Here is a 25,535-nt window from a genome sequence, read left to right on the forward strand (position 1 = left end):
TGTTTTTAGTCAATTTGATTTTTATTTTTAACTGATGGAAGATTGCTTTATTGGTTTCTGCCATAAGCAGCACATTACAGTCTATTCATGCCTATTATGGCAGAAACCAACCCATCATTGTGTATATATATACCCTCCCTCTTGAGCCTCCCTCCACTCACTCCAACCCATCCCTCTAGGTCATCACAGAGCACCAGGCTGAGCTTCCTATATTTATAGCAATTTCCCATTAACTGTTTTACACATGATAGTATGATACACATCATAGTATCAATATATATACAAGACGACAGGTATAGACACAAGTCTGTTCTGTACTAGGTTTTTCAGTATCATTTTTTCTAGATTCCATATACAAGTGTTAATATATGATACTTGTTTTTCTCTTTCGGCTTACTTTACTCTGTATAAGAGACTCTAGGTTCATCCACCTCACTACAACTGACTCAAACTTGTTCCCTTTCATGGCTGAGGATGGAGAAGGAAATGGCAACCCACTCCAGTATTCTTGCCTGGAGAATCCCAGGGACAGTGGAGCCTAGTGGGCCGCCATCTATGGGGTCACACAGATTCGGACACGACTGAAGTGACTTAGCATCAGCAGCAGCATGACTGAGGAATGTTTCATTGTATTTATGTGCCACATCTTCTTTATCCATTCATCTGTCGATGGGTATCTAGCTTGCTTCCATGTCCTAGCTATTATAAATATTGTTGCAGTGAACATTGGGGTACATGTGTCTTTTAGAATTGTGTTTTTCTCAAGGTATATGCCCAGCAGTGGATTTTCTGGGTCATATGGTAGATTTATTTATAGTTTTTTAAGGAATGTCCATACTGTTTCCCATAATGCAGGAGGATTCCCTTTTCTCCACAACATCTCCAGCGTTGATTGTAGATTTTTTGGTGATGACCATTCTGACTGGTGTGAGGTGATGCCTCAATTTAGTTTTGATTTGCATTTCTCTAATAATAAATGATGTTGAGCATCTTTTCATGTGTTTATTAGCCATCTCTATATTTTCTTTGTGGAGAAATGTCTGTTTAGGTCTTCTGCCCATTTTTGATTGGGTTAATTTTTCTGATATTGAGCTGTATGAGCTCCTTATATATTTTGGAAACTAATCTTTTGTCAGTTGCTTCATTTGCAGTTATTTTCTCCCATTTTGAGAGTTGTCTTTTCATTTTGTTTATAGCTTTCTTTGCTGTGCAAAGCTTTGAAGTTTTATTAGGTCCCATTTTGTTTATTTTTGTTTTTATTTCCATTAATCAAGGAGGTGGGTCAGAGAGAATATTGCTGTGATTTATGTCAGAGAGTACTGCCTATGTTTTCCTCTAAGAGCTTTATAGTTTCTAGTCTTAACATTTAAGTCTTTAATCCATTTTGAGTTTATTTTTGTGTGTGTTGTTAGGAAGTGTTCTAATTTTATTCTTTTACATGTAGCTGACCAGTTTTCCCAGCACCACTTATTGCAGAGGTTTTCTTTTCTCCATTGTATATTTTTGCCTCCTTTGTCAAAAATAAATTGCCCATGTGTACATGAGTTTATCCCTGGGATTTCTGTCTTATTTCATTGGTGTACATTTCTGTTTTTGTACCAGTACCATACTGTCTTGGATGACTGTAGCTTTGTAGTGTAGTCTGAAGTCAGGGAAGTTGATACCTCCAGCTTGGTTTTTCTTTCTCATGATTGCTTTGGCTGTTTGTTATCTTTTGTGATTCCATACAAATTGTGAAATGTTTTGTTCTAGTTCTGTGAAAAATGCCATTGATAATTTGATAGGAATTGCATTGATTTGTAGATTACTTTGGGTAGTACAATCCAAGAACATGGTAGATTTCTCCATCTGTTTGTATAGTCATTGGTTTCTTTTATTAGTGTCTTATAATTTTCTGCATGCAGGTCTTTCGTCTCTTTAGGTAGGTTTATTTCTAGGTATTTTATTCTTTTTGTTGCAATGGTGAATGACATTGTTTTCTTAATTTCTCTTTCTGATTTTTCATTGTTAGTGTATAGAAATGCAAGGGATTTCCGTGTATTGATTTTATATGCTATGACTTTACTAAATTCATTGATTAGCCTCTAGTAGTTATTTTGTGGTATTTTCAGGGTTTTCTCTGTGTAGTATCCTGTCATCTGCAAACAGGGAGAGTTTTACTTGTTTTCCAATCTGGATTCCTTTTATTTCTTTTTTTTCTCTAATTGCTATGGCTAGCACTTCCAAATCTATACTGAATAATAGTGGTAAGTGTGCCTGATCTTAGAGGAAAAGCTTTCAGTTTTTCACTGTTGAGAATGTTTGCTGTGGGTTTGTTGTGTGTGGCCTTTATTATGTTGAGGTAAAAAGTTCCTCCTGCAAATTTTCTGGAGAGATTTTATTTATTTATTTATTATAAATGGGTGCTGGATTTTGTCAGAAGCTTTCTCTGCATCTATTGAGATGATCATAAGGTTTTTATTTTTCAGTTTGTTAATATGATGTATCATTTTGATTTATTTGCATATATTGAAGAATCCTTGCATCCCTGGGGTAAACCCTACTTGATAGTGGTGTTTGTTCCTTTCAGTGTGTTGTTGGATTCTGTCCACTAGAACTTTGTTGAGGACTTTTGTATCAGTGATATTGGCCTGTAATTTTCCTTTTCTGTGATATTGTTGTCTGGTTTTGATATCAGGTGATGGCCTCATAGACTTAGTTTGGGAGTTTTCCTCCCTCCGCAATTTTTTAGAACAGTTTGAGCAGAGATAGGTGTTAGTTCTTCTCTAAGGCAACAACATTTCAAAGGAATGAACATTGCATGTAAGAGAGCTTTTCCACTTTTAGACTCTTGTTTATATTTACATGTACATTCTCAAAATTCTTTTCAAAATTGAGCACCAAATGCTCTGTGTTCACAGAAATACCCATATGCCAAAATAAAAATTTTCCATTTAAAGATGAGGTGTTTTCCCTTTTTTATTTAATTTATTTGAAATGGAAGAAACTGGAGGTGTGTGAAAACCACAGTTTCCTGAGAATGCTCCAAGGCAAACACTGTGTCAACTTCAAATAAGGAAAGTTGTGGTTTCCTGCATATCTCCCAATATTGTGATGACTGTTTGTTGCAGGTGTGGAAGAGAGATTAACAAATCTCTATTTGTTAATAGAGATTGCTTAGGCTTTTAAGCTTCAAAACACTTTGATTTAAATTTAAGATGTTTGACTATATTTCAATTCTTCTATAAACCTCCACAACATTTTCAGTCTCTCCTCTGAAGTTTATCGCTTTCTGCTTTGGGTTAGTTATTTGTACATTTGTTTTAGTCTTTTAAATTAGTGAAAGATTGTGAGCCTCAAGAGATGATATTTGTATCCTTATGTGTAAAATTTCATCTTCACATAATAAAGCATACTTATATATTAGTCGTTCAGTTGAGTCACATCTGACTCTTTGAGACCCCATGGACTGCAGCACACCAGGCCTCCCTGTCCATCAGCAACACCCAGAGCTTGCTCAAATTCATGTCCATCAAGTCGGTGATGCCATCCAACCATCTCATCCTCTGCTGTCCCCTTCTCCTCCCACCTTCAGTCTTTCCCAGCATGACGGTCTTTTCAAATGAGTCAGTTCTTCACATCAGGTGGCCTAAGTATTGGAGTTTCAGCTTCAACATCAGTCCTTCTGATGAATATTCAGTACTGATTTCCTTTAGGATGGACTGATTGGATCTCCTTGCAGTCCACGGGACTCTCAAGTCTTTGCCAACACCATAGTTCAAAAGCATCATTTCTTCAGTGCTTAGCTTTCTTTATAGTCCAACTCTCACATCCATACATGATGACTATAAAAACCATAGCTTTGATTAGATGAAACTTTGTTGGCAAAGTAATGTCTCTGCTTTTTAATATGCTGTCTCCGTTGGTCATAGCTTTGCTTTCAAGGATCAAGTGTCTTTTAATTTCATGGCTGCAGTCAACATCTGCATTGATTATGGAGCCCAAGAAAATAAAGTCTATCACAATTTTCACTGTTTCCCCATCTGTTTGCTACGAAGTGATGGGACCGGGTGCCCTGACCTTACTTTTTTGAATATTGAGTTTTAAGCCAGCTTTTTCACTCTCTTCTTTCACTTTCATCAAGAGGCTCATTAGTTCCTCTTCACTTTCTGCCATAAGGGTGGTGTCATCTGCATATCAGAGGTTATTCATATTTCTCCAAGCAATCTTGATTCCAGTTTGTGCTTCATCCAGCCTGGCATTTTGCATGATGTACTCTGCATAAAAGTTAAATAAGCAGGGTGACAATATATAGCCTTGTCGTACTCCTTTCTCAATTTGGAACCAGTCTGTTGTTCCATGTCCAGTTCTAATTGTTGCTTCTTGACCTGCATACAGATTTCTCAGGAGGCAGGGGTAAAGTAGTCTGATATTCCCATCTCTTGAAGATTTTTCCACAGTTTATTGTGGTCTGTACAGTCAAAGGCTTTAGCATAGTCAATAAAGCAGAAGTAGATGTTTTGCTGGAATTCTCTTGTTTTTTTTGATGATCCAGTGGATGTTAGCAATTTGATTTCTGGTTCCTCTGCCTTTTCTAAATCTAGCTTGAACATCTGGAGTTCACGGTTCACATACAGTTGAAGCCTGGCTTGGAGAATTTTGAACATTACTTTGCTAGCATATATGTTTAGTTAGCTGTATATATTCATATATAAATATCTGTAAATATAAAAAGGGAGAAACTTAAGTGAGGAAGGAAAAGGGATGGGAAAGAAGGAAGGAAGTTATATAAAGGATTGGAAGCTCCTTATTTCAGGGACTGTTGTACTTATTCTTGTGAGTTCCTACACTTAACCTCAGTGCCTTAAGGACTATGTAGACATCTCTTATTGCAGCACAGACCCCAAACACTGCCAAAGGTATAAACTTAGCCCACTTGATTAATAAGCCTCTTTTTGTTTTTATGTTTATATTTAATTTCTTTACAAAAAGATTTGAGGGTGTCTTGGAATTGGGTCACAAAACAAAGGAAAGTTATTTGAAACAGTTTAGAAGAAAGCTTGTTGAGAATACTAGATTGAATTTAGAAACTAGACTTTGAGTTCTCACTTGTTCCTAACTGGCTAAGCGGTCTTGAAATCAAGTCAATACTGTTAATTTAATTGTTAGTAAAATCTGTGATCTCTACTTCTTTAACCTCTTGTTAAAATTTGAACTTAAAAAATTAAATGAATTATTTCTAATTGCTTTCTTAAGAATAAAGTTAAAGAAAGGTTTAAAGTGTTAAATTTGACAATTTTTTACTTAGAGAATTTTATAAATTTAAATGTTTGCTATAATATATAAAATTTGATATTTTTAACTAAGACTTTATCCAAATCAAATATTTTAAGAACTGCCGGCATATATTGAGGATACTGGTGTTCAATTTCAGACCACCTTAGTAAAGCAAATAACCACAATAAAACAATACACAAATTTTTTGTTTCCCAGTGTATGTAAAAATCATGTTTGCACTATACTGTAGACTATGAAGTGTATAATAGCATTATGTCTAAAAAAAGTACATACCTTTATTTAAAAATACTTCATTGCTGAAAAGTACTAGTCATCATCTGAGTCTTCAGCAAGTTGTATTCTTTTTGCTAGTGGAGGGTCTTACCTTAAATTTATGACTGCTGACTGATCAGGGTGGTGGTTGCTGAAGTTTGGTACTTTAATAATGTTCTCCCTTCATTTTTTTTTTTTTTTCTGAAAGAATTTGAAAAGGATTGGCATTAGAGAAACCCATTCATCTCCTTATGTTTTTTTAATCAGAATTGTATTCCTGACAATGGAGTAGTGTTTATCATAGTTACTGTTAAGGACATGGACACTGCCTCATAGTACTGGACACTGCTATAGTATGGACGCTGCCTCAACAAGCCAGCCTCCTCTGTCCATGAAGTTCTCCAGGCAAGAATACTGGAGTGGGTTGCCATTCCCTTCTCCAGGGAATCTTCCTGACCCAGAGATCGAACCTGAGTCTCCCACATTGCATTCTTTACCATCTGAGCCACCAGGGCTTGTCATCACACACTAGCTGTCAAACTAGGAAGCACAAAGAATGAAAATTCATTATATATCTTTATTTTAAAGTAACTGCTCATCAACAGTGTACTTTCAGGAGAATAATAATAATTTTATTTGCTGATAACATTAACTGTTTTCTTTAAAAACACAAATTGCATATAATCACAAATCCTAAAATCATGATATACATAATTCTACTTATTGTTATGTAATCATACCTGTTCGGAGAAGGCGATGGCACCCCACTCCAGTACTCTAGCCTGGAGAGTCCCATGGACGGAGGAGCCTGGTGGGCTGCAGTCCATGGGGTCCCCAAGAGTCGGACACGACTGAGCGACTTCACTTTCACTTTTCACTTTCATGCATTGGAGAAGGAAATGACAACCCACTCCAGTGTTCTTGCCTGGAGAATCCCAAGGACAGGGGAGCCTGGTGGGCTGCTGTCTATGGGGTCGCACAGAGTTGGACACGACTGAAGCAACTTAGCAGCAGCAGCAGCAGCAGCATACCTGTTAGTAATACTAAGTTTTATAACCTGTGTAGCTTGTCGACTCAAACCTTAATGTTTTTGTTTGAATTCACTGCTTACATTTGGGTGCATAAGCAATATATTATACAACTCCAATTGTGACAGCTAGTGTGAATGCCATCCGTAGGATTATGGAATACGATGACTCTTTTTTACTCAGTCTCACTTCTTATTAACCTGGTATTCTTCCCAAATAAGTCTACTGCAAAGGTTGCAGCATAAAAATACAGTTAAAGAGAATGATATGTAACAAATAAGAATAACCCTTCATTTATTAGAAGTCATATGTAATTGTACAATTTTAAATCATATTCTAGGTCTCTTTTTTTTTTAAATTTACTGAAATTGGATCACTAAGTTAGATTACTCTGAGATATCTTCCAGAGCACAGAAGTAGCGTTGCTAAGTAAATTCATGATAAAGTGATTCTTATCAAGGTCGTGTTACTCAGCATCTGCACTAGATATTCACGTACCACCACTGCTCTTTTAAACTTTTTTGGACTAAGTGGAGAGATGCAGCTAGCTCTGGAAAGAAAACGCCCAGGTCATTAAAACTCTTTGCAAGTTGTCAAAACAGAGATTTGGGAACAGTAATAAATATGGCTTTGAACAATTATACATGAATACATTTAATCAAAATCTCTTTTGGATTCCCAGAACTTCTTATCTAAAACATGTGAAATTAACTCACATGATAAAAATAGTTACTTTCTAGTTTTTCTGCTTTACAGATACAGTTGTTCATATATCATCAAGAATTTTCTTTGAAGTGAATTGAATTTTTAGTAGCTACCCAGGGAAAATGTACTGAAAGAAACAGTTAAAGAAAAAACAGATGCTGTTGGAATGTCTTCTTTTCCCTTGTAACCTGAAGAAAGATTCTTGTGGTGTGTATAACTTTGTCAGGACTAGTTGTTTTTGTTGTCATTGTCATCGTTTTCACATGTAAGTGTTTTTACATAGAATTAGTCCTGAGGATTAAGACATAGTGCCTCTGCATTGAAAACCAAATTGTTTCTACTAAGCCAGAATATTTTATTGTATCACAGTTCAGGAAGCACATTTACTGCATTTAGGACTATAACCCATTGCCTCAATTTGGCAGCAAAACTGTCACGCAGTGTTTTTGTTTTAAATTCAAGTTTTAGATATCATGAGCTTGCTTAAAAAAAAAAATGTTTTTTCTGTTTTCATCAGTTTTTGGTTGATCCCCACTGAAGATTCTTCTTGCATGTAATATAGAGCAACATTAACTCTTTCCGTAAAGGACCATATTGTAAATATTTTAGGGTTTTTAGGCCTTACAATCTTTGTCACAACTGCTGAACAATACAACTGTGACATAGTGCAGCTATAGATGAATGAATTTGGTTTTATGTTCCAGTAAAACTTTATTTTTAAAAGCAGATAGCAGGTGAGAAACTGGCACATGAGTTAGTTTGCCAGCCACTGATTTTGAAAACCAAATACTTCTACAAGATGTGTGTGTGTGTGTGTGTGTAATGACGGTTCTCTGTTGGTCATTCCCCACCTTCAGTTACAGTTGATTCTTATGGAATTTGCCCCCACATCAATATGTTTATATTAATACATTTTAAGCACTAGCTATTGACGTCCTGCTGTGGTTTACAAGGATTTAGATCTCTTTCCGCCTTCAGCCTCTGTGTCATATATGTACCCTCTTTATCCCTTCTGTCTTCCTAATATGCTTGGGTCAGATTTAGATGAGGTGAACATTTAGTGATTATGTTATTTTGGCTATGAGTCATTTAGTGAATGTTTATTACTTTTGTTTTTCTGTATAATATTTCTACTTATAGTTTGTAATTATTATGTTTATTTTGTTGATTGTCTGTGTACTCTATGTAAAACCAAATACCTCATTGGTTTTTGAAATCTCTCAAGATATTTAATAACACTAGGTATTCTAAATATAAATCTAAATCCCCTGTCACCATCTTGGGCATTTCTTTTGCCTGAATTTCCTATTTCTTGTATCCATGCCTGCTCACTTTTTTTGTTTCCTTCCTCATTTTAGTGGAGCCAGTAGCTTCTTCCAACTTGGCTTGTGGGAGGCTTCAGTGTTATTCCCTTTCTGTCTCCTGTGTCTCTGTATCCAAGTGTCTTCCTTATAAGGACACCAGTCATAATAGATTTAAGGCCCATCCTAAACCAGTATGCTGTCCTCTTAATGCCCTTGTTCCTATTTCCAACTAGGATCACGTTTTCAGTTTCTTGTTAGGTATAAAATTTGAGAATAATACCATTTGACCCAAGATAAAAGGTAATTAGGCAGCAAGTGGTCCTAGCACAGGATTTGCACCAGGTCTAAAGTTATTTTCTGAGTGATTTTTACCTAGATAAATTCTCCAAACAGAATAGATTTCAAGCTATTATCTTGCTTTTCCTTAGGTACTCATCTGTGTTTATTACTGGGAGAAAAAGAAGCCTTATTGGGCTATTAACAATGAGGGTAAATGTAAAGATGTTTAAAGCTGATAGCTCTACTTTCACACACTAGTGAAATTTTTACAGCTTCAGGGAGTGTTTATTGAATACCAACTATTATCAGTTATTGTTTTAGGTACTAGGTCTACAGAAATGCGGAAGACAAAGTCCCTGCCTCTTGTGATGTGAAATAAATGGTGATGAAAAGTGTTGTTTTAATTCACATAACATTTGAGCAGAGACCTGAATACAATATGATCAGCCAAGCAGAGAAGAACTTGCAAAGGGATAGCTTAAGCATCAGAAGGCAGTAAAGCTTTCAAAAGAACCCATAAGGAAGTAGCGTGATCTGGTTACACTTAAACTTCACTGTGACTGCTATATGGAAAATAGACTGTGGAAGAATAAAAGCCAATGGAGAATGACCAGTTATGGGATTATTACTTTGGTCCAGGTGAGAGGTGTTGGTCAAAGGAAGTAAGTAGAAATGGTGATTAGTGACTGGTTCTGGATAGATTTTGCAGATGAAATCACAGGATTTGCTGAAAGATTTATTGTAAGCTCTGAAGAAAGGAGAAACTTAATAGAAGAATCATGAGTTTTAGCCCTTAACCACCAGAAAAACTAAACATATCTAATAAGATGGAAAAAGGTCTAAAGTTTAAGGAGAAAAATCACAGCATTTTCTTTTAACATGTCAAGTAGGTAGTTGGGTATATGAGTCTGGAGATCAAGTTAGAGCTTGAGGTAGAAATTTGGAAGTTTCAACAGCAGATGATGTTTCTTTAAAGTAGTCTGAACTCTGAATTTTCTGAATGAATAAATACTATGTATATGTGTGTCTGTATGTTTGTGTATGTGTGACAAACACATATATCATTATATGTATATAATCCCATTCAGTCATCATCAAACATCTACAAAGTGTTGACGATAAGCCAGGCACTGGTGAAAGGTTCTGAGAATGAAATAGTGGTATTAGTCATTCAACATAAAAATATATAGTATTTGATAATTTTAGGTCTCTAGTAAATGGAACTTCAGGCATTATAGTAGTCATGAATTATATCACCCAGCTTAGTACTAATATGTTATTTGATTCTTTGCTGTTATTTTAGTCTTCTATACTAGATTTTTAAACTCTTTGACTGCAGGATCGATATTACATTTTTTAAGATATCACACGTGGTGCCTGCCACAATTCTGGAACAATATTAATTAATCAAAGACTATTTGTTAACTGATTACATAATTTTAACTGTCAAGAACAGTAGTATTTTTTTCAGCATGTTATCTTTAGAATGCATTATATAGATGAGTTACCTAGTTAGAATATTAACAAATTTCTGTTTCCTAATTCTTAACTTTTAAAAATTATAATGACTTACATTTTATTCACTTCTTACTAGTGTTAGTTTTTATTCCCATGTGTTTATTATTTCAATTTGCAGCCTGATTCGACTGCGGCTGAAAGAGCAGTTGCTAGACTAGCAGTACACCCTCTTATGAAGAAAAAAATAGATGTGCTGAAAGGTATGAATTAAATGACTTAAGCCATTTTCAGTAAATAATTTGAATAAATGGCCATTCATTTATTTACTTTTATGATTTTTTTTTTTACTTTTGAGGATCTTTTATATTATAAATGCCCTTTCAAATGCTTCCAAATGTAGGAAGCTACCTGAAAAGTTTTTATATCTAAAAAATTCTGCATTTTTTCTAAATTCGTAAATTTTGTAAATTCTTAAAATAGATAATACTCATGGTAATATTAAATACAGCTGACTTTCTAAATATTTTGCTGTGCTTAGTCACTCAGTTGTGTCCAACTCTCCAACCCAATGGACTGTAGCCTGCCAGGTTCCTCTGTCCATGGAGATTCTCAAGGCAAGAATCCTGAAGTGGGTTGCCATGCCCTCCTCCAGAGGATCTTCCTAACCCAGGGATTGAACCCATGTCTCACATTGCAGGCAGATTTTTTTACCATCTGAGCCACCAAGGAAGCCCTTTCTTAATATTGATGTAATTCATATTATTACTTACCTTGCCATTTAGTCACATAATTTTTATTTATGTTTGTGTATTATAAAATATAATGGAAGAACTAAAAGCTTCTGACACAGATTAGAAGATAATTATTTTTATGCCTGAAAGCACAATTTATAATACCATGCAATTAATACATTATTGCTATAGAAATTAAAGTTGCCATTTTATTCATTTATATTCAGTGAAGTTTTTACTGTTCTTAATATCATACATGAAGGAATGAATTTAATTTTAGAGTTTTAAAATGGATATCTCTGAGCATTTCATAAATGTTCTGGTTTTCTAAAAGTTAATAGAGTTCTTTGTGAATTTGCACCTATTATATATATGTAATTTAAATTCCAATCATTTAAGTATTTCCAAATAATTTAAGAAATACGGTACTAAAACAGTGATGTTTTTTATTATTTGTTTCAGTGCTGAAACAAGTCATGTGCTGTTTCTCTTGCAGCTGCTGTCAAATCCTTTAAAGATGCAAGACAAAATGTTGTTGAAGTTAAGTCATCAAATAATGCTTCAGAAGAAAATCATTCCAAGGACACTTTGTGTTCAAATGATGATGCCAGTAAGTTACAGCATGAAGGAACTATTATCCGTGAACAGAAAGAGAAGGAAGCCAAAATATTGGCAAAGAAATCGATAAATAATTCAAAAGAAAAAATAGCCAAGATGGATCATGAACCCAAAGCAATGGACTTCCCAAATTCTCTATCAAAGCCTTCCGAAAAAGGTTCTGCAACTCCCTCAGCATCCCAGAAGACACCTGCTGACCCCAAAATGAAAGCATTAAGTAAAACCAAAAAAATGAAAGAGTCCAGTAGCTCACCTGATGTTGACAGTGATGGAGAAGAATTATGTGAAGAAGAGAAGGAATATTTTGATGATAGCACAGAAGAAAGGTTTTACAAACAGTCTTCCATGTCTGAGGATAGTGATAGTGGTGATGACTTCTTCATTGGGAAAGTCAAACGGGCACGAAAGAAGGAAAGTAGTTGTCGTTTTTCAGATAAGGAACAAAACCCCCCCAAAAAATTGTTACTTGAAGAAGATACACTTGAGACCCATCAAAATTTACAAAATGTTAAAAACAAGCCACGTACAGAGGCAAGGAGGTTTGAATCAGTGTTTTTCCATTCTTTATCTGGATCTAAGAGCCTTGAAAGGTAAGAGTATTTTTTCATTCTGAAATAATTATTAATTCTTAATTTTTGAAGGTATGAAATATCTATACTTCCTGACATTGAAATGGCTATCTCTCATACATAATTCTAGTTTGTACGGAATTGTGTTTAGAGTTGGCCCTCTCTAACTTAATATTGGAGTATTATATACAAATACACGTATGATAATGCCAAATTCTTCCAGCGCCATCAGAAAATGAGATAATATAGATAAAAATTTATCTAATTTAATGTCCAGCTAATTTAAGTTTATTCCTTCACTTATCAAAGTTTTGAAACTTTTGAGTTAACTTTTGGTGAAAACTTTTGAAAATGTCTCATGTATCTCACTTTCTAAACAGAACTTTCTGAAAAGACTGTGGTGAATTTTTGTTTTGTTTTGTTTTTTCTCTTGTTGACCTAGAGCATTGTTGTAAAACAATTGTTTTATACATTTTCCTGTTTCAGTATATAAGGCTGCTTGCTTGCCCTAACACTGTGTATCTCCAGACTGCTTTCTATTTGGTGGTGCTTATACTTGATGGTCATCCTTATCCCTTCTGTAATCACTGCTTTTCCAGCTGTTTTGTTGTAAATCAATAGGCTTAATTTCATTTGTAATTCTAATATTAGGCGATATCTTTACATTTTAGAATAAAAGTCATGGTTAGCTATTTTCTTCAGTAAACTTTTTCTATAATAAATAGGTTAGGCATAATTTTTAATAAAACAGAAAAAAAGTGATGTTGAAATTTTCCCAGAAAGTAAGAGTATGGAAAAGACACATAAACCATCTTTGAAGCCTTGGCAATTATTAAATTAGTCTTTGTAGCTCCCAACTCTGCCTTCAAAAGATTTTTTTCCCTCACTTGAAAATTACACACCACTATCCCTTTCTTCTCCCCAAAACTGTAAACTTAATTTTTGTTACATGTGATTCATTGCTCCAGTAAGAAGATTTTTGATATTCTTTGTCTAGATAGTCCTCAAGCATCCAAGGTAACCAAGACAGGATATTTTATAGCCAGAAGTTACAATAAGGATGTTGAGAGAAAGATTCCTACATATTTCTGTAGTGATACTGTGCTCAGTCGCTCAGTTGTGTCTGACTCTGCAACCCCATGGACTGTAGCCCACCAGCATCCCCTGTCCATGGGATTCTTCAGGCAAGAATACTAAAAGGGACTGCTGATCCCTACTCCAGAGGATTTTCCCCACCCAAGGATCAAACCCATGTCTCTTGCGTCTCCTGCACTGGTCGGTAGATTCTTTACCACCTTTAATAGTGCCACCTAGGAAGCCCATAGTGATATTGGGATCTAACAAACTGTTGATGTAGCTAAAACATGGGGTTTTCATAATTTTTTTATTGTTTCTGGTGGGGGAAGTAAAGGAGCATGATAGTTTTTAAAGTGAGTTTTATCATCATTCTTATGTTATCTTCTTAAAGTCAGAGGATTTGTTTCAATATTAAATATCCTAATGGTGTTTTTCTTCTTTTAGAAATCACAGAGAACAGGTTCCAAGAAGCAAAACCCCGGGTATGTACTAATAACTACCTGACTTCCACATACAGTTGAGCAATGCCTTTCCGAAGAGGAAAGAAGAAAAACTCCGGTTGCTTACTTGTTATTTAGTCATGAAATCGTGTCTGAGTCTTTTGTGACCCCGTGGACTGTAGCCTGCCAGGCTCCTCTGTCCATGGGATTTCCCAGGCAAGAATACTGGAGTGGGTTGCCGTTTCCTTCTCCAGGGGATCTTCCTGAGCCCGGGACTGAACCTGTGTCTCCTGATTCTTAACCATTGAGCCACCAGGGAAACCTGGTTGCTTAGTAGTCTCAATAAATTCTGTGCCCACAGAATTGAAAATAGAGCATCTTATAATTATCAGTATAGTTTTTTGTTTTTTTTATTTTATGTGGTTTTTTTTTTTTACTCTCTCTGTTCTGCCAGTAGGAAAGATACAGACAAAACTTACCAGTAATATTGAGTCTGATTTCAGTTCAGTTCAGTCACTCAGTCAAGTCCGACTCTTTGCGGCCCCATGGACTGCAGCACCCCAGGCCTCCCTGTCCGTCAGCAACTCCCAGAATTTACTCAAACTCATGTCCATTGAGTTGGTGATGCCATCCAACCATCTCATCCTCTGTCATCCCTTTCTCCTCCTGCCTTCAATCTTTCCCAGCATCAGGGTCTTTTCTAATGAGTCAGTTCTTTGCATCAGGTGGCCAAAGTATTGGAGTTTCACCTTCAGCAACAGTCCTTGCAGTGAATATTCAAGACTGATTTCCTTTAGGACGGACTGGATCTCCTTACAGTCCAAGGGACTCTGAAGAGTCTTTGCCAACACCACAGTTCAAAAGCATCAATTTTTTGGCACTCAGCTTTCTTTATAGCCCAACTCTCACAACCATACATGACGACTGGAAGAAGCATCGCTTTGACTAGATGGACCTTTATTGGCAAAGTAATAATGTCTCTGCTTTTTAATATGCTGTCTAGGTTGGTCATAGCTTTTCTTCCAAGGAGCAAGCGTCTTTAATTTCATGGCTGCAGTCGCCATCTGCAGTGATTTTAGAGCCCAAAAAATAAACTCTCTCACTGTTGCCATTGTTTCCCCATCTATTTGCCATGAAGTGATGGGACCATATGCCATATCTTAGTTTTTTGAATGTTGAGTTTTAAGCCTACTTTTTCACTCTCCTCTTTCACTTTCTTCAAGAGGTTCTTTAGTTCTTCGTATTCTGCCATGAGGATGGTGTCATCTGAATATCTGAGGTTATTGATATTTCTCCCAGCAATCTTGATTCCAGCTTGTGCTTCATCCAGCCTAGCATTTCACATGATGTACTCTGCATATGAGTTGAATAAGCAGGGTGATAGTATACAGCCTTCATGTACACCTTTCCTGATTTGGAATCAGTCTGTTGTTCCATGTCTAGTTCTAACTGTTGCTTCCTGACCTGCATACAGATTTCTCAGGAGGCAGGCAAGGTGATCTGGTATTCCCATCTCTTGAAGAATTTTCCACAATTTGTTGTGATCCACACAGTCAGGCTTTAGTGTAGTCAATAAAGAAGTAGATGTTTTTCTGGAATTGATTGGTTTTTTGATGATCCCATGGATGTTGGCAGTTTGATCTCTGGTTCCTCTGCCTTTTCTAAAACCAGCTTGAACATCTGGAATTTCATGGTTCACGTATTGTTGAAGCCTGCCTTGGAGAATTTTGAGCATTATTTTGCTAGCGTGTGAGATGAGTGCAGTTGTGCAGTAATTTGAATATTCTTTGGCATTGACTTTCTTTGGGATCAAAATAAAAACTGAGCTTTTCCAATCCTGTGGCCACTGCTGAGTTTTCCAAATTTGCTGGCATATTGAGTGCAGCACTTTCACAGCATCGTCTTTTAGGATTTGAAATAGCTCAGTTGGAATTCCATCACCTCCACTGGCTTTGTTCATAGTGATGTTTCCTAAGGCCCACTTGAGTTCGCAGTCCAGGATGTCTGGCTCTTGATGAATGATCACACCATCCTGATTATCTGGGTCATGAAGATCTTTTTTGCTGTGTATTCTTGCCACCTCTTCTTTAATATCTTGTGCTCCTGTTAGGTCCATACTGTTTCTGTCATTTATTGTGCCCACCTTTGCATGAAATGTTCCCTTGGTATCTCTAATTTTCTTGAAGAGATCTCTAGCCTTTTCCATTCTGTTGTTTCCCTCTATTTCTTTGCATTGATCACTGAGGAAGGTTTTCTTATCTCTCCATGCTATTCTTTGGAACTCTGCATTCAAATGGGAATATCTTTCCTTTTCTCCTTTGCCTTCTGCTTCTCTTCTTTGCATTTAGGAGAGAGCCATACCTTTACTCTTATCTCTGCTCTAGGGCTACATCTCTGTAGGTCTTTACTGCTTAAAATCTTTCTCAGTCTTATCTCTCACAGTTTGGAGCCCAAAGGCTTTTCTAAACCTTAAATTCCCAAATATCTGTACCCTCTTTTCTCTTTTGTATCTGCCTGTGAACTGGCCAGGCCTTTCCTGAACTGTTCTCTTTTTCTTTTTAGTACTTTGCCAAAGAGCCATCAGTACACTAATCTTTTTATTCTTTCCAGACACTTACCTTGTGCTGCAGTTCCATAGGAATGTCGCCTGCTTCCCAACTTTTAACTAGCAACAGTTTTACCTTTTCCTGGAGAAGGCAATGGCAAGCCACTCCAGTACTCTTGCCTGGAAAATCCCATGGATGAAGGAGCCTGGTAGGCTGCAGTCCGTGGGGTCGCTAAGGGTTGGACATGACTGAGCGACTTCACTTTCACTTTCACACATTGGAGAAGGAAATGGCAACCCACTCCAGTGTTCTTGCCTGGAGAATCCCAGGGACGGGGGAGCCTGGTGGGCTGCTGTCTGTGGGGTCGCACAGAGTCGGACACGACTGAAGTGACTTAGCAGCAGCAACACATACATAGGACACTCACTTGCAGCCTTAGATATTGTTTTTACTACCTACTACTGCTGCTGCTGCTGCTGCTAAGTCGCTTCAGTCGTGTCCAACTCTGTGCGACCCCGTAGACGGCAGCCCACCAGGCTCCCCCGTCCCTGGGATTCTCCAGGCAAGAACACTGGAGTGGGTTGCCATTTCCTTCTCCAGTGCATGCAAGTGAAAAGTGAAAGTGAAGCTGCTCAGTCGTATCCAACTCTTAGTGACCCCATGGACTGCAGCCTACCAGGCTCCTCCGTCCATGGGATTTTCCAGGCAAGAGTACTGGAGCGGGGTGCCATTGCCTTCTCCCTACTGCAGAACTACAAAACCCATGCCACATTTTTATGTTATTTTAATGACTGTATTAAAATATTAGGTTTGGCACATACATAGCCTATATTCACAAATACAGAATAGCTGCAAATTAAAAAATCCCACATCTTCCTAATGAAAAGACCCAAGTAGAATGTGTTTTTGTTTTTACTCAGCTTATAAATTTATGATATTTAATGTATCCATTTATTTTCACATGCAAGTATACTTTATATAGTTATTAAAATACATATCAGTTTAGAGATACTATCTTATTCAAATTTTAGGTTACCTGAAATGGTTTCATTTAACATTTTAATTCTTCACTCTATCACTAGAGGCACTCTTGGAGTATTATAACAGATTTCTAGAGCACATGTGATTTGTACAAGATATGGGATGTTTTGAATCTGTGTGCAGTGATCTTTTGGAAATGTTATCCCAATTGTACACTTGTTTCAATAGCATTATGACATTTGCTTTTTAAGATCTTTAAAAGGCTTCTTGACAATGATGGCTAACTAGCAGTGGAGAAATTATCCACCCCTAAGACTGATTAATAAGTCGGTATTAAATTTTTTGCTTTGTCTTTCTGATCCTATAAATGTGCATTGATTCAGTCCTTCCAGGCCCAGTATGTCTCCCAGTACTTTGTTCAAAATAATGTAATAGAAATTTCTCATAATGAAAGAGGTAAGAGGTAGATTACCAATTGCCACCCTCATATTTGGTGGATAATTTTATGGTTCAGAAAGAACAGTGTGTTAAATTTGAGTAGATATAGCAGTTACTTTGCAGTCACAAATTTTTTGTTCAGTAACAGAAGGGAGTGGAATCAATTAATAGCCCTTTAAATAGCTCACCCATCAACACTGTTGAATTCAATATTTTAGTTAAAACATGTGAGTTTTCTGGCTGCATTGCTCCACACACAGATATCATATGCCAATGAATCATATTCCTTTAAAAATACAGAATACTCCCCTTTTAAAATTTTGCTTCCTTATGTGTTGTCTGGACTGTGTTTCCTTTCTTAATGTCAATGTAAAAAGATAGAACAGCATATACCAGGAGGCATGCAACGAACATCTATTGACGAGTTAGAAAGCATGTGTCCCAAAATTCACTGGCCATATGTGTATTTTAACTTCAAACTTCCCAGTAGGGCTTAGATTTTTTAACAGTGTGAGGTGTTCTACTTAAGTAAAACTAAATTTCTTCCTTAAATACTGGTTTGAAAAGATAAAATGTTTTTGTCTTTTATGCTATTTATGTATAGACTTAGTTTTCATTAATTTTGTTTTGTCATGCAGATTTTCAACACATTGAACCTCAGATCAAGAATCAGTTTAATAAGAAAGCACAAAGAGGATTTGAAAATACAAAACAGAAATCACAGCTGCCTCTTCATCCTTCATGGGAAGCAAGCCGGCGGCGAAAAGAACAGCAATCCAAAATTGCTGTGTTTCAGGGGAAAAAAATTACCTTTGATGATTGATCAGTACTGTATTTTTGTTAACTGTCTAAATTTGATTTTCTTCTTATTTTTTAAACTAGCTCATTTAAATATATATTTAAGTAAGTCTCTGAATGGGTTATAGAAAAGAGTTGGTTTTGTCTTTATTTTTTTAAGTGTGTTCATGTTATGTTTAAGCTTCTGTAGATCAAGCACATACTCAATTTTAAATATGTCTAGACTGCTGTCCCTCTATAAAAGAATTTTGAGATGATAGCTATCTCAGATTTTCTCATTTGGTTTTATCATGAAGTGTATTTCACTAGGTTAGTTCTGTGTTTCTTTACTTTGAAAATAACTGTTGAGTCATATTTGAAATAATGGAAAAATATGAGGAAAGTGTAGCTATTTAAAACAGACTATTTTTACTGGAAGTTACTCTTGTTAGCAAAACTAAGATGATAACTTTTATTATGGGTATACAGATAATAAGTTATATAAGTAAATATTAGTTTTTATTATAGTTTTAATTATTTGCAATTTTTTAGTTCTTGACTGTTTAAAATAGTTTCCCAGGAAAATTTTGGATTTCTGAATTATGTTTCAGTTATTTGGGCAGCATTCATGTTCAAATGTTGCAACCTACCAAAAATTGGTTTTACTGCCATATAAAATTTCTGTCAAATCACAAATATATAACATATTAGACATGTATTCTTTATAGAAACAGTTTTTGAGGAATCATAGGTTTGGAATTTACAAGAGCAAATTCTGAAGGAGATACGATTACAGAAGCATTTTCACTGATAGCTAAGCAGAGGTTATAACTCACTGAAGAAAGGATTGCTTTATATTTCATATTACTGTTATTTAAAAGGAAAACAGAATTTTTAAAATCCCTTCAAATGTTTCACTTCTTGCTACTGGGAGAAATTAAAGTTCTTGTTTAACTAAGTAATGCTAACTAAATTCTATATTTTCTATGCATTGATCCTATTAACAATGAAAAAAAGCTTTCTGGTGGTAGGAATTCAGGAACTCTGAAAAGTCATTTTTATCTTTTTCAAAAGCTTAAGAGTTTAAATAACTAAAGCAATAGAATTCAAGAGGTTATACGGAAAGAAAATTATTTTTGCTGTGTTAAATGCAAAATTTGTTTTTTCTTTTAAGTTTGTTTACAGTTATGTACAGAATTATGTCAAATTGAAATTAATTTGAATTGAAAGTTTAATTATGAAAAACTACTCCAAGAAAGTTAAAAAATAATATTTCTATCCCTCCCCAGATTTAGCTAAACCGTGAGGTTGAGAGCACTATTCATCGACCCAACACTTCTAACCCCAACTTCAAGGAGTTAGGGTTTGACTACAAAGTTAGAGGAAAGAGGCCACACAAGACTACTCACTTCTGACACCAACTGCAGGTTTGGAAATTGCAGGGGAGGGCTCCCCAAATACTGTCAGATTCAAAAATTTGCTTGCAGAACTCACTAAAACCTATTATATTCCAAGTCACAGTTCATTATACAGTTTAGCAACTGAACAACAACAGATAGTTCATTACAAGGAAAGAGTACAGATTATAACCACTCAAGGGAAGAGATGCATAGGGCAAAGTCTGTGAGGGTTCTAAAAACAAAGTTTCTATTGTCCTCAAGTTGCATTACCATCCTTGCATCAATATGCACAGGGTTGCCAGTCTGAAAATCTCAGTGGAGTGTTAGTGTCCAGGATTTTTATTGTATTCGTCATATATAGACATGCTCAGTTGATTGCCCATGTGATGGTTTCAGATGGATTGATAATATCATATGACCCGAAGACTCGTCCTAAATGACATGGTAGGTCTTTTTTAGTGCAGCCAACCCCTGCTCTAAACAAGGACACTCCTATCAGGTATGACATAGAGTGCCTCCGTGAAGCTGAAGGCAAAAGCAGTTTCTCTCTTTGGGCAAGGCCAGATTCTTTACTACACAACATCCGTCACCCGAATTCCCCCTTTGTTAACATTTTTCTGTATCTACTTTATCTTTGGCTCTCATACTCCCTTCTCTCCTCCTTTTATCCTTCCTTTTCCCCTTTCTCTCCTTCCTTTTTTATAATCTTTATCCCTTCATCTCTCTTTTCCTCATTTTATCCCTGTTCTACTCTCTTCCTCTCATCCTTTTATCGTTTCTTCTTTTTCTCTACCATGTTTATAGCCTCTCTCTAAAAAGAAAGTCATTCTCTGTTCTTTTGTATTACCGCACTTCAGTTATCAAATATTAAGATTTTGCCAGTTGTCCCAGTGTCTTTTTATGGCAACAGAAAAATCCAGCATCAAGTCTTACTTACATCCAGTTGTCACCTTACATTCAGTTATCTCTCTTTGGTTGGAAACAGTACCTCAGTCTGTCTTAGGATTTCATGACATTAACCTTTTTCAAAAGTGCAGATCAGTTATTTTGCAGTGTCCTTTTATTTGGGCTTGTCTAATATTCACATTTTCATATTCAAGTTATGCACTTTTGGCAGGAATGTTGCAGAAGGAATGTTGCATTTGTCCTGTTGCATCATATCTGAGGTTAGGTGATGATGTTGATATGGCTGGGCCTTTACTGGTGATGTTAACTCTGCTTACTTGTTTTAAGTGGTATTTATACGGTTTTTCCACTGCAGGATTACTATTTTATCTTTGTAATGAATAATTATTATCTTGTGGGGAGATACTTTGAGACTGTGTGACACTGTCTTGAAACTTTCATGCACTAGTTTTAACATTCATTCATAATTCTTACCTGAAATAATTATTGCTATAGTAGTTTAAATTATGATTTTTTTTTATTTCACTGTTTTTCTACACTTATTAGATGGCTTTTTAGAATAAGGGAGAATCTTACATTTTCTCCTGTTAATTGAGCTTTAAAATGTATTTCAGTATTATCTCATGGGTACTTCTCTTTTCTCCTTTTCTGTTATTTTTTATTAATTGACTATTTTTTATTCATTTAATCAATTACTGGATTATAAGATTTATTATAGTATACATCTCAAGTAGTATTTTTTTTTTCTTTGCCCTTTAGAAAACCAGAATGCTTTCCACATACTTCTCTGTTTACTAGAGTCTTTTTTATAGTAGATATTAATACATTATCTTCTGGCCTTGAGACCTATTAACATCTTATGACCTTTTCTTACAAGCTGCTGCTGCTGCTGCTAAGTCACTTCAGTCGCGTCCGACTCTGTGTGACCCCATAGACGGAAGCCCACCAGGCTCCCCCGTCCCTGGGATTCTCCAGGCAAGAACACTGGAGTGGGTTGCCATTTCCTTCTCCAGTGTGTGAAAGTGAAAAGTGAAAGTGAAGTCGCTCAGTCGTGTCTGACCCTTAGCGGCCCCACGGACTGCAGCCTACCAGGCTCCTCCATCCATGGGATTTTCTAGGCAAGAGTACTGGAGTGGCTTGCCATTGCCTTCTCCGTTCTTTCAAGCTAAGTGAATGCAAAACTGTTTTTTGTAAGCTATTCTTATTTTTCCATTTGCCTTGTGCTAAACAGAAAACAGAAAAGTTATAATTTCATAAGGTAAAAGTTCAACAGTTTACAGCATATTAGAAATTTAACACAATGGTCAGTTCTTTTTAGTTACTACATAGACTCCACGGCTCCGATGAGGCAGCCTCTGCCTCCCATTCCTGGTTAAAAGCCTCGCTTGTCTTATGGTTTCTACACTAGGGCTAAACTCTTATTATTCTAAATTCTAACTATAGTAACAATAATTTCTACATCAAGAGCAGAAACACAGTTAGCAAACGTGGATTCAGTAACAACTTCTAGAATATTTTTTATATTCTCTAATAGGGCTTCTTCACCCCCCGAAGGGCTCTATCTATTAGGGCTTTGGTGTGATCAGGTACTTTATGCTATTTATGATTAAGGTGTGTGATCAGGTTCTTTATGCTATTTATGATTAAGGTGTTGTGAGCAGTCATGTGCATTAGTGCCAAGGGCATAAACAAGTTGATTTTATTTGGAAAGAGGTCGGGGAAGGCCTTCTGCCTGTTTCACAGATATTTAGGAGCAGTCAGAAAGACAGCAGTCAGAAAGATAACCATCAGAAACACAGATGGCAACTTTAAGGCGAGCAGCGGGGCAGCTTTTTGAAATCCCTGAAGTCCGGATCTGCCTTGCTTGTCAGGAGTTGTCCTCATAACCTTGTCATGGGTGGAATCTCCTGTGCTAGATCCTGGCAGGGTATTATTTCCCAGGTTTGATATTCCAGGTCTAATATGTTTGCATGTCCACTGAGTCGGTGGCATGTTCATTGGCTTCTCCGGCTGCCTTTACAGAAGGCAGAGGAGGTCCCTCAGCCCCAGCCTGGGGCTGTTCCACCAGGAGGTCCTCATGGGAAGCAGGTTCATTGGCTTCTCCGGCTGCCTTTACAGAAGGCAGAGGAGGTCCCTCAGCCCCAGCCTGGGGCTGTTCCACCAGGTGGTCCTCATGGGAAGCAGGTTCATTGGCTTCTCCGGCTGCCTTTATAGAAGGCAGAGGAGGTCCCTCAGCCCCAACCTGGGGCTGTTCCACCAGGTGGTCCTCATGGGAAGCAGGTTCATTGGCTTCTCTGGCTGCTTTTACAGTAGGCAGAGGAGGTCCCTCAGCCCCAGCCTGGGGCTGTTCCATCAGGTGGTCCTCATGGGAAGCAGGTTCATTGGCTTCTCCGGCTGCCTTTATAGAAGGCAGAGGAGGTCCCTCAGCCCCAACCTGGGGCTGTTCCACCAGGTGGTCCTCATGGGAAGCAGGTTCATTGGCTTCTCTGGCTGCTTTTACAGTAGGCAGAGGAGGTTCCTCAGCCCCAGCCTGGGGCTGTTCCACGAGGAGGTCCTCATGGGAAGCAGGTTCATTGGCTTCTCCGGCTGCCTTTATAGAAGGCAGAGGAGGTCCCTCAGCCCCAGCCTGGGGCTGTTCCACCAGGAGGTCCTCATGGGAAGCAGGTTCATTGGCTTCTCCGGCTGCCTTTATAGAAGGCAGAGGAGGTCCCTCAGCCCCAGCCTGGGGCTGTTCCACCAGGAGGTCCTCATGGGAAGCAGGTTCATTGGCTTCTCCGGCTGCCTTTATAGAAGGCAGAGGAGGTCCCTCAGCCCCAGCCTGGGGCTGTTCCACCAGGTGGTCCTCATGGGAAGCAGGTTCATTGGCTTCTCCGGCTGCCTTTATAGAAGGCAGAGGAGGTCCCTCAGCCCCAACCTGGGGCTGTTCCACCAGGTGGTCCTCATGGGAAGCAGGTTCATTGGCTTCTCTGGCTGCTTTTACAGTAGGCAGAGGAGGTCCCTCAGCCCCAGCCTGGGGCTGTTCCACCAGGTGGTCCTCATGGGAAGCAGGTTCATTGGCTTCTCCGGCTGCCTTTATAGAAGGCAGAGGAGGTCCCTCAGCCCCAGCCTGGGGCTGTTCCACCAGGTGGTCCTCATGGGAAGCAGGTTCATTGGCTTCTCCGGCTGCCTTTACAGAAGGCAGAGGAGGTCCCTCAGCCCCAGCCTGGGGCTGTTCCACCAGGAGGTCCTCATGGGAAGCAGGTTCATTGGCTTCTCCGGCTGCCTTTATAGAAGGCAGAGGAGGTCCCTCAGCCCCAGCCTGGGGCTGTTCCACCAGGAGGTCCTCATGGGAAGCAGGTTCATTGGCTTCTCCGGCTGCCTTTATAGAAGGCAGAGGAGGTCCCTCAGCCCCAACCTGGGGCTGTTCCACCAGGTGGTCCTCATGGGAAGCAGGTTCATTGGCTTCTCTGGCTGCTTTTACAGTAGGCAGAGGAGGTTCCTCAGCCCCAGCCTGGGGCTGTTCCACGAGGAGGTCCTCATGGGAAGCATGTTCTCTGGCTGCTCCAGCTCCCTTGAGGGTAGGCAGAGGAGATTCCTCAGCCCCAGCCTGGGGCTGTTCCACCAGGAGGTCCTCATGCTGAGCATGTTCAATGACTGCTTCACACACTGTGGAATTGGGCAGAGCCTCTTCTTCCAGCGTTGAACTGGATAGCTCCTCCCGCTGGTCCTCAGGGAGCTCTTCAGTTGAGTTAGTGTGCACCCTATTATGTGGCCAACAACGGAGTCTCTTCATCCAGCTGGTTATTGGTGTTCTTGACTTCTGAGGGTTGTTTCTTCTCCGCTTCTGGAATAAACATCTTGCCATTCGGTCGTGCAGGCGCCAGACGCCGGCCTACATCTCAAGTAGTATTTATACCACTTTACATATGGTCCAAACACCTTACTCTAGTAAATGTCACATTTCTCCCCAAGCTTTTGTACTATTGTTTATATACATTTTGCTTCTACATTTAACCCTGTAGTGCATTGTTACTGATTTTACTATAATTTCTGTTTGTCTTTGTATCATGTTTGTTTTTCTCTACTTCCTGGAACATTAATAGCTGTTTTAATGGTCTTGTCTGCAGTGATTTCTCTTGGGGCAGTTTGTACAAACAAGGTATATTTGGCATTGCCTAGAGATATTTTGAGTGTCACATCTGGGGAAGATGTTGCATCTAGTGGATATAGGCCAGGGATGCTGCTAAATATTCTGTTATTTATGCAATAAATCATTATCACACCCAGAATTTCAGCAGTACCAAGGTTATGAAATCTTGGTCTGGGGCTCATTTGGTGCCACTGCTAAGGCATTACCATTCTAAGAACTCTGCCTAACTCTTTGTTAGGAAATTTTTCTGTTGTGTCTGGTGAAGGCAGACTATACCTGGACCTGTGTTAGGATGTTTCCACTAATTCTGTCTCCCCTGGCCCTATTAGATTCTTTGTATACTGTATGCAGATCAGTCTAATATGATTGATCTCAGGGAATCATTGTACAGACCTCCAGAGCACTTACCCCTCTTCTGTGCATCTCTTTCCCCCTTTTTTTGCCTCACAGATTCTAGTCACATAAACCTACCTACACTTTAAACTGTCACTTTCGTAAAGCTATTGGGCTATTTTGATGTCCCTTCCTCTTGCATTATAATTTGGAAACTCTTCAGTCAGTGAGCTGTGCACTTATAGCACTCAACTCATTTGTGTTTTCTCTCAGGTATTAATATCCTG

The 25,535-nt window shown here is 38.0% G+C and overlaps 2 protein-coding genes across 4 annotated transcripts in view; one reads left to right on the forward strand and one right to left on the reverse strand.

The window, feature by feature from the left end:
- Positions 1-22,887, forward strand: part of SRFBP1 (serum response factor binding protein 1) — a 66,180-nt gene extending 43,293 nt beyond the window's left edge. Inside the window, exons 5-9 of one of the 3 annotated variants that reach the window (XR_016038059.1) lie at positions 10,482-10,563; positions 11,531-12,242; positions 13,743-13,780; positions 18,342-22,397; positions 22,435-22,887. Coding sequence is in view for 1 of the 3 variants with exons in the window: in XM_055429774.2 (XP_055285749.2) it covers positions 10,482-10,563; positions 11,531-12,242; positions 13,743-13,780; positions 18,342-18,526 (1,017 nt within the window). In the remaining 2 variants the exon portion in view is untranslated. Of the gene's footprint in view, positions 1-10,481; positions 10,564-11,530; positions 12,243-13,742; positions 13,781-18,341 lie in introns of all 3 variants that reach the window. The other 2 variants (XR_008686433.2, XM_055429774.2) reach the window with 2 other exon arrangements.
- On the reverse strand, positions 22,744-24,630 carry LOC148777106 (uncharacterized). The gene has a single exon (XM_088839307.1). The coding sequence runs from the start codon at positions 24,628-24,630 to the stop codon at positions 22,744-22,746; it is 1,887 nt and encodes a 628-aa protein (XP_088695433.1).
- Positions 24,631-25,535: the final 905 nt, after the last annotated feature.

This window comes from Moschus berezovskii, chromosome 8 (assembly GCF_049115385.1).
Source record: "Moschus berezovskii isolate FMDL1 chromosome 8, NW_MosBer_1.0, whole genome shotgun sequence".
NCBI classification, from domain to species: domain Eukaryota; kingdom Metazoa; phylum Chordata; class Mammalia; order Artiodactyla; family Moschidae; genus Moschus; species Moschus berezovskii.